We start from the raw sequence: 12,959 nt of genomic DNA, 5'->3' as shown, positions 1-12,959 counted from the left end.
TCCACCTTATGGGACTCATTTAAAGCATATATTAGAGGGGTGTTCATCAAAAAGATTGCTTTTGTTAAGAAGAATTATAGGGTGGAGACGGAGAGACTGGAGGGTAGGTCAGTGGAGTTAGAAAATATTTATGTTTCCAGCGGTTTGGAAGTGGATCGGGTAGCGTGGCAGGCTGCTCTTAATAAATGGCGCAATCACGTCCAGGACACCTTCTGTCAGAGAGTAAGAAAGGGAGATCATAGGCGATATGTTAATTCGGATCGGGGTGGGAAATGGCTGGCATTGATGGCTAAGAATGAGCGTTCATCTAATCTCATTTCTGAAATTAAGGATGACATTGGGAATAGTGTAATGGATACCCCCGCAATCGTGTCCAGTTTTGTGTCATTTTATAAAAAACTGTTCTCCTCTCAGTCCTCGAACAATAAGGAAATAATTGACGACTACTTGGGGGCATTGGAACTCCCGCAAATTTCTGGGGACTCTAAAGAGTTTTTGGACGCCCCAATTACGTTAGAAGAGGTAGCGTCTGTAATACAAGCCCTCCCCCAAAATAAGGCCCCGGGGCTGGACGGGTTGCCGGGGGAATTCTATTCAAAATACTCGAATGTCCTGGCCACTCCATTATGGGAATTGCTGGGTGGTGTCCAGGCTGAGGGTAGGCTACCTCCCTCTATGGAGGAAGCTTATATTGTTATGATTCCCAAGGTGGGGAAGGATCCCTCCCAGGTTGGATCTTATCGACCTATATCCATTATGTCTTCGGACGCAAACATTTTTTCAAAAATATTGGCCAACCGTTTGGGGAAAGTGTTGGATGAAATTGTACATCAAGACCAGACAGGTTTTAGACCTAGTAGGTCGATGGCTGTCAACCTGAGGAGGGTACTTTCTTATATTCAAATCATCAATTCTGGTAATAAAAGTGCGGCCGTGGCCTCATTCGATGCCAGTAGGGCTTTTGATGTAATTGAGTGGGAGTATTTATGGCCCGTGTTGAGAGCATTTGGTATCGGGGAGGGTTTTATTGGATGGATAAGGTTAATGTATCGGCAGCCATTGGCTCGTATTTCAGTTAATGGTTTCACCTCCTCCTCCTTCCATTTGGCCAGGGGTACAAGGCAGGGGTGTCCGCTGTCCCCGCTGTTGTTTGCGGTGGCAGTGGAGCCTCTGGCTCATTTACTTAGACAGAAGCTGGGCTGTTATAATTCATGTGGGAGTAAATTGGTATCTTTGTATGCCGATGACCTCCTAATTGGTTCTGACAGTCCGGACGTTGATCTCCCATTAATTGTGAACCTCTTAAATGAATTTGGGGGTATGTCAGGTATTAAAATGAACTGGGATAAGTCCCATGTTATGTTCCTGGGTTCCGTGACTCCCGATATCCAGCTTGCCTGCCCGTTAAAAATCTCTAGTAAATTTAAGTACCTGGGCGTTATGATTTCTGACAACCCGCGGGATTATATTTCGGATAATCTGAGGCCGCTTTTAAGGGAAATTAAAACGAAGTGTCGGAGATGGGTCGGTTTGCCACTTTCGCAACTGGGCAGGGTTAATCTGCTGAAGATGTGTATTCAACCTAAACTTTTGTACCTGTTGCTCCACTCTCCGTGTTATATTGGTGTTAAATTTTTTCATGAGTTGAATAGTGTTCTTTCCTCATTTATTTGGAAAAATAAAAGCTCGAGGATTAGACTGTCCATCTTGACCTGGGATAGAGGAGAGGGGGGTCTTGCCCTCCCGGACTTTAGACTCTATTATTATTCATCCCAGTTATGTCATCTTTGCCCATGGATAAAGGGAGGTGAGGAGGTTGGGGAATTCAGGACCTTGGCGTTGGCTGGGCAATCGGGGTTGTCTCCTCTCCAATTGTTGTTGGCGGGGAAGTTATGGGGTAAAGCACCCCCCCTGATAGGCCAAGCTATAAGCGTGTGGAGACAGGTGCAAAAGTTGTCAAATTTTGTGGACACGGACCCTCAGACCTCAGTTTTCTCCCTGTCGGAGGTCAAAAAATTTAAGGGCTTAGGTGGGGGAGTGTGGGAGGCGCATGGTTTGCTGGATGTAGGATCGTGGGTACAGGAAGGGATAATTCGCTCCTTTGAGGACCTACAACAGGGGCACGACCTCCCTAGGAAAGCGTACTTTAATTACCTTCAGATCAGGAGTGCATTGGCCTGTATGACAAGGAGTGGATCCCTGAATATTAGGGAAGCCCCATGCAAGGAATTTATGAAAAAACTGGGTTCCAGGAAGCACCTCTCTAAAACATATAGATTTATCCACTCCTTTAAACAAGAAGGTGGTTTGGACAAGTTGAGGTCTCAGTGGGCTAGGGTTATCCCTCAGGTCTTGGTAATAGATTGGAGGGAGGTTCTATCGGCCAATGGCAAATCCTCAATGTCTCTCTCAGTCCAGCAGGTTCAATTTAATATTTTACATCGAATTTATCTTACTCCGGAGCGACTGAGGCATATGGGGAACCCCGCCATTGCGGGGTGCCCTAGATGTGGAGTCGAGCCGGGTACACATTGGCATTTAGTTTGGGAATGTATGGGTGTGCAAGCGTTCTGGTCAGCCATTTGTAATGTTATGCTGGAGCTCGTAATTTCAAACTCTATTTTTAGTCCTATTTGTTTAGTATTAAGGGTGGTGGATATCCAACAGAGTGGGCAATGGACCCAATTGATCAGGATCCTAGTATCATGTGCTAAAGTAATTATAGCTAGGAAATGGATGGCAATGGATTAATTTAGTCAATGCTACCTGCTCTCATGAAAAATATATGTATGCTACACGAGGGTGTTTTTCTAAATTTTATAAGGTTTGGGGGGGGTGGACGACATCCAAATTCTATATAGCTTTGTAAAGATATTTTGACTCACCTATTTCTAAATGCTCTCATTTTCATTTTAAGTGAATTATTTTGCACGGTTTACTTAAGATATTAATGGTTGAAATAACCATAAGATAATGGTAAATAAGTTAAGGTCACGATTGAGGATATAGGTGGATATAAGATTTAATCTTATTTTATAGTTTAATGAATTATTAACATGCATTATGGGGTATTCGGGTTGATGAAATTACGTGTATGCTACTCGAGGGTGTGTTTATAGATTTATAGGGTTAGGGGTGGGGGGAGGTATCTAATTATTATATAGATTTGTTAAATCATTTTTCTCACGCAATAATAAATGCCCTTATTGTATTTAGTGAATTATTTAGGCACTGTTTAATAACGATAATATTTGTTGAATTATGACAAGATAGTAATTATTGTAGTGGGTCTTAAGTATAGGAGTATAAGGGGTACAAGTTTAATCACGATAATTCATGAGTAATAATTTTATATTGACTGATGATTGGTTCTCTTCCTGCTTGTGTTTATGGCTACAGCAGATAGGATTGCTTGATTTAGTGCCGTTCACAGCCTAGTGTTTATAGCATATAGGTGTAGAGATTTCCTGTATAGTTGGGGGAGTGACCGGCCATGGGGATGTAAGCGTTGTTTTATGTATATGTGATGTATTGTATTTAAGTGTTATGTTTGTATTTTGCATAAGAAAATAAAAACTTAATTAAAAAAAAAAGAGCCTGTACAATTCAGTATAAAGCTAAATTATGAGCAGTGTTTTTGTTAATTTTATTGTTGAAATCAATCTAAATCTATGATTATTCATAAAATTTCATATCACCTTTCCACAGTATACAAGATATGCAAATGTACAATGCTCTTTAAATACTTACGTACATAAAAAAAAAAAAAAAAATACATTTTAAAGTGCTATTAAAAAGCTCAAACAGCAAACGAAAAACACAAACATAAATATACAAAAAAATAAAAAAGTTAATTTTTGAACTGTGGATTTTGGGGACTGGCAGCTCCTTCAAATGGCAGGCAGGTGGGTACAGTCATGAGCTGCCCTGTGTGCATTCTCTCATTCACTCTCAGCTCGCAGCCATCTTGCAGCATGCGGATAGCAATCCGGGCAATATTCTTTGAATCATCGAGACCACAGTGGAGGCGGCCATCATAGCGCATTCCCAGCTTTTCTAGCATCATTACCAGTTTTGTCTGATTTCTTGGTACCTGAGCATTTGAAAAAAACTGTCAGATTTAGAGTTGGAATACACCCGAATGTCAACATACAGGGGTTTTGTTTGTTTCTTTCCTTATTTAAGCATAGCCCTAATAATGAGCAACAACTCTGTCCTTGGCAATGGCTGCTGTGCAAGCATGGCCAGTAGACTGCGCATATGCATGAGTCCTGAAAGAGGAGGAGAGACTGCTGATTTGGTCCCTACACTCTGGAGAACATCACACAGACTGGGCTCCTTTTCATAGCCCCTGTCCCTGCAGGGAAACAGTGATACATTCAGGAGCTAATAACACAATGTCAATGTGATCACTGTTAAATTGGCTGCCAATGAGGCCCTAAAGTCAGGCCTGGCCGACCTTCGGCCCTCCAGCTGTTGTGAAACTACACATTCCAGCATGGCCTGCTACAGTTTTACCATTCCCTAATACAGGAATGGGGAACCTTCGGCCCTCCAGCTGTTGTGAAACTACACATTCCAGCATGGCCTGCTACAGTTTTACCATTCCCTAATACAGGAATGGGGAACCTTCGGCCCTCCAGCTGTTTTTGAAATTCACATCCCAGCATGTCTTGCAACAGATTTAGTATGGCCATATAGCAAAACTGTAGCAGAGCATGCTGGGATGTGTAGTTCAACAACAGCTGGAGGGCCAAAGGTTCCCCATTCCTGCCCTAGTAGCAGAACTGTGGCAGTTCATGCTGGTATGTGTAGCTTTATAACTGCTGGAGAGCCACAGATTGACCAGGCCTGCCCTAAGTGAAGCATTCAGATATTGGAAATTCTGGACACATAAGCAGCAATATGAAGATAACTGCGTCATTGTTTGTGGCCTCTAAATGACTGGCTGCACAAACAATATCGGACAATCAGATGATCCTAAATCCAGACTTGGGGCCTTATTTTGGTTCATTCTTTCTGACAAAATCCTTCTTAGATGGGCAAAACCATGTGCACTGCAGGTGGGGCAGATGTAACATGGGCAGAGAGAATTAGATTTGGGTGGGTTTTTCTTCAAAGTGAGATCTATATTGCAGTGTAAAATAAAGCAGTCAGTATTTTCCCTGCACAGAAACAAAATAACTCACCCAAATCTAATTCTATCTGCACATGTTACATCTGCCCCCCTGCAGTGCACATGGTTTTGTCCATCTAAGAAGGATTTTGTCAGAAAGAATGAACTAGAATAAACCCCTTGGTGACCCCAACAGACAAGTCTTGGTCTGCAAGTTGTACAGTACATCAAAGATAAGAAAATCCAGAGTAAATGGCAACAATTACATAGAAGTAGCACAGCACAATGAAAATATGGATTTCCAGCAGCATATGCATGCCGGGTGTGTCTTTACATTAAAACCGCTGACAGGTGAAGTGTATAACGATAATGATCTTGTTACAATGGTAGTTCGTGAAGTTCGTATTGGAAGTAAGACAAATTTGGCAAACGATACCAACTGAACATCTTTTAGGGCCAAACTGCAGGTCTTGTAGAGGGTGATCCTGGTATGCAGTGGTCAATACCCACCAAATGTGGCCCAAGATAGGACAACTGGTGAACCAGTTACCGGGACATGGGTGCCCAAGCGATGTGCGTTGGGAGTGAAAGACTCTGGCACAAATTTCAGACACAGTTAAGGTTGGCTACGGTAAAAAGGTGTCATGGGAATTATACAAATAGGTGTGATTTTGCATTATGGAACGATCATACATCGCACGAGTGCGTACACTCCAGAAATGGGATATTCCATTAAAAATGCCAAGTCGCAGGACTCAGGGCCAGGTTGTGCATCTTTTCTACAATAAGTGACCTTGGGAGAAGTGCATGCAAAAAGTGAGGAAACTAAAGTGCAAGCATTTTAGGCCCTACTTCGTACCTTCAGAGGTCTTGTGGAATCCATGCCTTGAAAGATCAGAGGCATGAGAGGGACCAGCATAGTATTAGGCAGGTGGTTTTAATGTTATGTGTGCGTACAATAATATATATATATATATATATATATATATATATATATATATATATATATATATATACACAGTGGCAAACACTACACTGTACCAACCTTGTAAAAGTTTCCATAACTCTTGCGAATGTTGATCCATTTCTTTGCGAAGCGAGGGTATTTAATACGACTAACGTGACACTGCATGTTTAAAAACTTACTCATATCCCATGACCTGCAACAAATAAAACCGGTCACATCTTAGTTCAATGCACCAGCACCTGTCAATCATACACATTTATAAGGTAGAAAATCCCAAAGTTTCTAACCAGAAGGATTTATTAAAAGAGAAGACATTTCCATACAGAAATTACTATTTTATAAACATTTCATCATAAAGAACTGTTGCATGTAGAAAAATAGAAAGAAAGGCTAGTTTCAAGATGGGGAAGAGGCAAGATTTTACTATTTAATCAGGATATCCTAACATACACTGCATAATGAACTATGCTCCCTCATGTGTTCATCATTAGAACTGCATGTTTAATTAAAATGTTCTTGCATTCAGAGAAATGATAATAAATGCCAAAATTATCCTTTACAAAGAGCATCTTACCCGTCAGTCAGGATAGCATATTTGTACTTTGTGCCCAACTCCTTCTCTCTCATCCAATTCACAACACTTTGGAGAACTATAGGGAATGTGTCTGCTTGGTCTACAACATCCTGCAGAAAGAAAGCCACATCAGTTACTCAAAGTGTTAGGTATGTTACAATGAGCGTTAGGAGAAGTGGCAGTGACAGAAGTTTACAGTGTTATACTATTAATGAATAAACCATTAAATGTCCATTACGGAGCACTTTATTCTGACTTCTAAACAATGTCATTGTTGCAATGGAAGTGCCCACATTAAGTCTATCCTACAAATAAGGCAGGATGCATTGGTTCTATGTGTTCAGGCACAGTACACCCGCACACTACTATAAGAGTACAAGATACCCTGATAGTTAGTTACCAAAGTCAAAAGCAATCAGTGTAAGTTATGTATTCATTATTGCTAAATCTTTGCTGCATACAGATCAACTTGCAGGACGACACCTATGCATAATTTCAAAGGGGGAGTTCAATTCTCTTTGCAGGAATGTAACTCATGGGTTCAGTGCCCAAAGATATTCCAATGACTGCATCAAGTCTGGCATTTATCCCAGGAGATGCACCTTACGGAGATTATTGCCATGATTTAGGTCATAGTAAACTGTGTGGCAGATGTATGAAGCAGTGATAACAGAGTATAAGTGATAAAGTACCTGGTATCACCAGCCAATCAATTCTTGCCTGTTAAGTTGTGGGTTGGGTTTAGAAAGGGACAGTTAGGAGCTAATTGGCTCCTCTGTTATCACTGCTTAATACATTTGCCCCTGTATGTCCCAGGTGCGATGCCGCTACCGTACATTGGGACATATGCATCAACACTCGGAGAGTGATAGTGTAAAGAGAAAAAGTGCCAACCAATCAGCCCCTAACTACCATGTTACAGGCTGTGTTTGAAAAATAACACAAGCCGTCTGGTTGGTACTTTATCACCCTCCAATTGATCCCACCTATGGCCACATCACAACTAGCCCACAAGCACTAGTGGTACTTATGAGTTATCTGGGCGCCCGATTTTTTGATTGTATGCCTTAAGTTAAGGCATACAATCAGATGCGATGCGATATCGCATCGCATCGCATGCGACCATCGGATGCGATGACCCGATTTTTCCATAGGAATCAATGTTAAAATGGACGGAGTCCATTTTATCATGGAATTCAATGGGAAAAAGGGGTCCTTTTCATACCCCTACTATCCAAGTGGGCATGGAGTTGGATATAAACCTGTAGCGAGCCACCGAGCCCGAAGCGTGGCGAGCAAAGCGAGCCCCGCGAGGGGACGGTATTCTGTGTCGGCTCGCTACGCTCGCCACAGGTTTATATCCAACTCCATGCCCACTTGGATAGTAGGGGTATGAAAAGGACCCCTTTTTCCCATTGAATTCCATGTTAAAATGGACTCCGTCCATTTTAACATTGATTCCTATGGAAAAATCGGGGCATCGCATCTGATGGTCGCATGCGATGCGATGTGATGCGCCCGATCCGACCCGATTTAGAAATCGGACGCCCAGATAACTCACAAGTACCGCACTAGTTACCATTGATTTCTGCTAGCACTCTCAGGTGGGTGCAAAAAGACATACACTAGTCACAGGTTTACAGTGCAAGCAACGGAATAGTTCTGGAAACTTTACCAGGGGCTACAGTACATTCTCTTGAGAATATGTAAGTGAACCACATAATAAATGTGATAATGTAGGCTGAACACCAAATAGAATGCAGGACATTTCAGACATTTACCTGGGTTATTCCAGTAAGATGAATGCAGAATTCAGAAAGCTGTGTCTTGATTTCTGGCCTCACATAACGTTGGAAAATGTCTTCCTAAAGAGCAAAAATGACAATCATGCCATGAACATAATTGGGGTAAATTAGATCACGGAATAGATTAACAATATTACATGATGCTGCAGCCTGGGGTATTGTTTGGTTGCATATTATTATTAGCGCACACATATTCCACAGCGCACAGAGAATATTTGAGCATTCACTTCAGTTCCTGCCCCAGTGGGGCTTACAATCTATATTCCCTACCACATACACACGCACACACACACACACACACACTCTCTAGGGTAATTTTGTTGGGAGACAATTAACCTACCAGTATATTTTTGGTTTCCTGGAGGAAACCGGAGTACCCGGAGGAAACCCACACAAACACGGGGAGAATATACAAACGCTGCACAGTTAGGGCCATGGTGGGAATTAAACCCATGACCTCCATGCTATGAGGCAGTAATGCTAACCATTACACCTGCTTTACATACTACGTGATATATGCAAGTCTTAAAGAGTTATTGTTAACATTTCTATATACAATACTAAAGAGTTATTTGTGGATTTTTCTTTTGTTGAATTCAAATCTTACCTATTTAAATTAAAATTAAGTCTTGTACACCAATGCTGCATGGTACTTCATTGACAAACCCACAACAGGTGACATCTCCAGAATCCCGTTTATAGAAGACACAAATATTTTTATTTTTTTTAATGAAGCACACAGCTCTGCAGCAATGGATAGTGGAAAATCAAAACATGTAATTAATAATAAGGCGCACACATGACACACAGGGAAAGGACTGAACAGCTTGTGAGATCTCACAGTCTAGCAGGAAAAAGGAAAATCTGTCTGTCACTCTTCAGGTGTGTACGCAAAACAACCTGAGGGCCTGATTCAGCAAGACTCTCTAAGCGTCGATCATTTCCTGCTTAGCGTGCCCATAACCCCCTCCCCCCCTCTGTACCATGTTAGTGGATGTAAGCGAACACATCCCCTCGCATGTGCCGACCATCAAATGATTTCTCTCCCCTTCGGAAATAAGTCAGCCAACCACCCCACCTGCGCTCCCAGGGGAACGGCCAGCGGTTTCATGGGGACAGACAGAAAAATGCTGGGTGATCCCCTACCAGCCCCCCTCCCCGCATCAAATGGCCCGTGCCATCTGGGCTGGAGCGAATTCGGATTGAAACAAGCTATCCTGAATTAGCCCCGAGTGCGCCTCTTCCACCTCGTCATTCATTAAATACAGCATAAGAAGGTTCAACATCATTACAGATTGCAAGCGAAGTACAAAAAAAACATAAATGACCCATGTTGTCTGGTATTCAATCTACAAGAAGCCAACGTACAAACTCACAATTTCTAAAGTCCTTGTGTTGAGCAAGACAATGGGGAACTCAATGATCTCATGGATGTATTCTGCGTCATTGCCCTCCTCACAGGTGGCCTCAAAGTCAATAATACAGATGTAGTCATAGTATGCATTTGTGTCACTGGAGTCTTTTGTCAATATACAGGTAAGTTTCTGCTTCTTGTAGTAATTCTTTAGACGCTTCCTGAGAACATCCTTTACACCTCTGTGATAAAAAACATATTTCTTGGGTTATTCATTGTACATGAACATATTATTATGTTTTTTCCATTATTCATGTCTGGTCACACATAGAATTTACCAATACAAGAGCCAGCTGTGAATATTGGAACCAATCGAAAAAAAAAAAAAGTCACCGTACGGCTCTAGAAGTTTCACTCTATAAATGATGTAGGAAGGCGAAACGTGACTAACACACTTACCCAACTAAGAATGACAGTGTCTACTCCTATTGAGGAATTCTGCCAGCCAATTTATTTTTACTCTTTTTAGTTATACCTAAGGGTTGACCCTAATTAGGATTCATTTTATTATTTTTTATATTCTATGTATTATGTGTGTTGAGTGTCATATATATGAATTTACAGTTGATACATTGACATAATTATGTGTCAATAAATATTTTAAATGTAATATATATTCTCTTACGCAGTGATATATGGCCTTTACGATACCCAATCGAGACCTCAGGTGCAGCCACTGTGCGCAGCTAAACCTGGAGCGGTCAGGGAAATTATATGCGAAGAGGAATGTCATCATAGCAACAATTCAATTGCTCCGATTGATGCCCATTTGAATAAATGTCCAGCAGAGGGCATGGCCCAGGTACTCCTTGAAAAGTACCTGGGCTGGCTAGGCTCTCTACTGCCCTGACCAGGCCAGAAGCATGGCAACCAAAATGACGGGATCCCTATGATGGGATCTTGTTATGAGGTCTAATCCATATTTTTTACTCAATAACAGCAAAAACCTACTATTCTTACAATGCGGCTTTGTAGCTCCCCTTCATAAAATCCGGTAGCCTTCCAAATGCATTACTTGATCATCAGCACAGACACAATTGTGGTAAATTGCAAGCCTACATTTATGGGGAAGCACATGGAACATAATATGGTGCACCAGAGACAAGTTCACAGATTTGCAAGGAGAACCTCAGCAATTAAATATTTAACTCTTACAAAAATTTAAATGTGCATTGATCAGTCATCAAGTGAAGCAATGCTTGAACAAAATGACATTTATCCTGGAACTACTGTAGTGACATTTTTATATTTATGCACAACAAAGGACGTACCTAGTATCAAGCTTTAATTCTGCAAGTTTTGATTTCAACTCATCTTTGGTCATTCTGTTTACACGACCATTTGCAACGGCAATTTCTTTGTAGACCGGATCACTGAAGTCACTGGCACAAGACTTAGCTGTAAGCATCGCTTTGTCTTCTTGCTCTTCGAGTCTGCTTCTCTGTTTGGCAGACAGCATACAGTAGTTAGCATTCTTATTGCAGGTAGTTGTTATGAGGTGCATACAAAGAATAGCCAGAAAACATGTTACTGTATATACTGCATGGCTGTGCTCAGGACTAGACCAACAGAATATAAAAAAACAGAAGAAAGTGTTTACAACAAGATTTGGATATAGGGGGAGGGGCCCTAAACTGCACACCCTGGATAGATTTGGATGCCTTGTTGTCACATTATACGGAATTTCTAATACAAAGGGGGGGGGGGGGATCTTTTAAGGCACTGGTAAAGTCAGGTATAATTTTTGCACTTTATTGCTTCAAATGCATCTTTTGATGCAAAATAACGGGACAGGAGGCATCAAGGGACTGCATGGATTCATTGAAAAAATGACATTTGTCTATGTCTGCAGACGTAGTGCTATGCAGCAGCAGCCATGGCTTTTTAGCCATTCTATGTTCTGTTGAGCTTCATATAAACACCCAGTCATACGCAGATATAAAGGAATGGCATATCAAATTTAGCAGCACAATCTCCTGGTAAGTACTAGTCGCGAATGCATTTTTGGCAAAAAGACACACAGAGCCAGTAGAGCAGCCCTGCACACTAGCACCATACAGCTCCTGCTGTGCGTGTACGGACGCAAGATATATAAGAACATGTCTAAACGCAGCAGGGATATTTTCATTGAAACTACTAAGCAAAATATTAAAAATTGCAGCTGTCCCGCTATTATTACTAAATAGGGAGGCCCCTGAGAATGACATCTAGTAGTGTACACTTGAGAATGACAGAATTCAAAGGTGTAATCACTGAATGACTCTGTACAGTGCATACAATGGTGGCACAATATAAACATTATTAAATGTATATTGATATTAAAAACAAACATCAGATCAACAAAATATTAATAATAACAACAAAAAAGATTAGTAAAACACTGATATACCCCTCCAAGGAGATCTGCATTGTTCACCATACTGCACAGATCGTCCTCCATGACTGCAGGATGCAGGGGTCTGTTCTCCTTCTGTTCCTCCATGGTGGAGAGAAGACTTGGATGTAATGTGCAGGTGTCAGACACTCTACAGCCCTCTTGGCATCGCTAGCCAGCAGGTGAGGAGCCTATGCCCGGCTGGCACACATGAGGAACTGGTGGCCTGTATGTCACAGCTTAGCAGGAGTTACCTTTTGGGAAGTGTTAATGACTGTACACACACTGCCTCAGGCAGAGCTGCAGCGTACAATGAATGGCCCGCTAAGAGCACAGTACATTACAGAGCAGTACAGCCGTCTTGTGTATCCCGCTCTGGCAGAAGTGACGCACTTCCCGCTACATGAAACAGGAAGGCGCCTTACTACGCTGACGTGTTCCCCAAATCGCCATCTTTGACTCGGGAAGTGCTTGCCTGAATGCGCTCACGCTGTTGTTAGGGTAACCGCCGGGCTAACGATGACGTCACTTAGAAAAGGGATCTCTGCAACACTGCTGTTTGTTGACAATAAGCATGCATGCTGGCTGGGCAGTACTACTAGCGTCACACTCATCCCTGGCTGCTCTCAGTCCCTGCTTAAGGCTGCTTAGGAGAGGACGGGTCATACTATAGTAACAGCATGGCAGCAACGAGACTGAAATTAGATTC

General features: G+C 41.9%; 1 protein-coding gene across 1 annotated transcript; it reads right to left on the bottom strand.

Annotated features, from left to right (window-relative positions):
- Positions 1–3,612: 3,612 nt before the first annotated feature.
- On the bottom strand, positions 3,613–12,671 carry ERI1 (exoribonuclease 1). Its single transcript, XM_083174962.1, has 7 exons — positions 12,266–12,671; positions 11,148–11,317; positions 9,839–10,058; positions 8,439–8,522; positions 6,658–6,767; positions 6,162–6,276; positions 3,613–4,093 (listed from the first exon to the last, which is right to left on the bottom strand). Exons 1-7 carry the CDS (start codon positions 12,356–12,358, stop codon positions 3,851–3,853), a joined length of 1,035 nt encoding a protein of 344 aa, XP_083031088.1. The 5' UTR covers positions 12,359–12,671; the 3' UTR covers positions 3,613–3,850.
- Between the last annotated feature and the right edge of the window lie 288 nt (positions 12,672–12,959).

The sequence above is a fragment of the Crinia signifera genome, chromosome 1 (assembly GCF_055691185.1).
Source record: "Crinia signifera chromosome 1, ASM5569118v1, whole genome shotgun sequence".
Classification (NCBI taxonomy): Eukaryota; Metazoa; Chordata; class Amphibia; order Anura; family Myobatrachidae; genus Crinia; species Crinia signifera.
The sequence above is the reverse complement of the archived record's forward strand: the minus strand, read 5'-3'. Positions and strand labels throughout refer to the sequence as shown.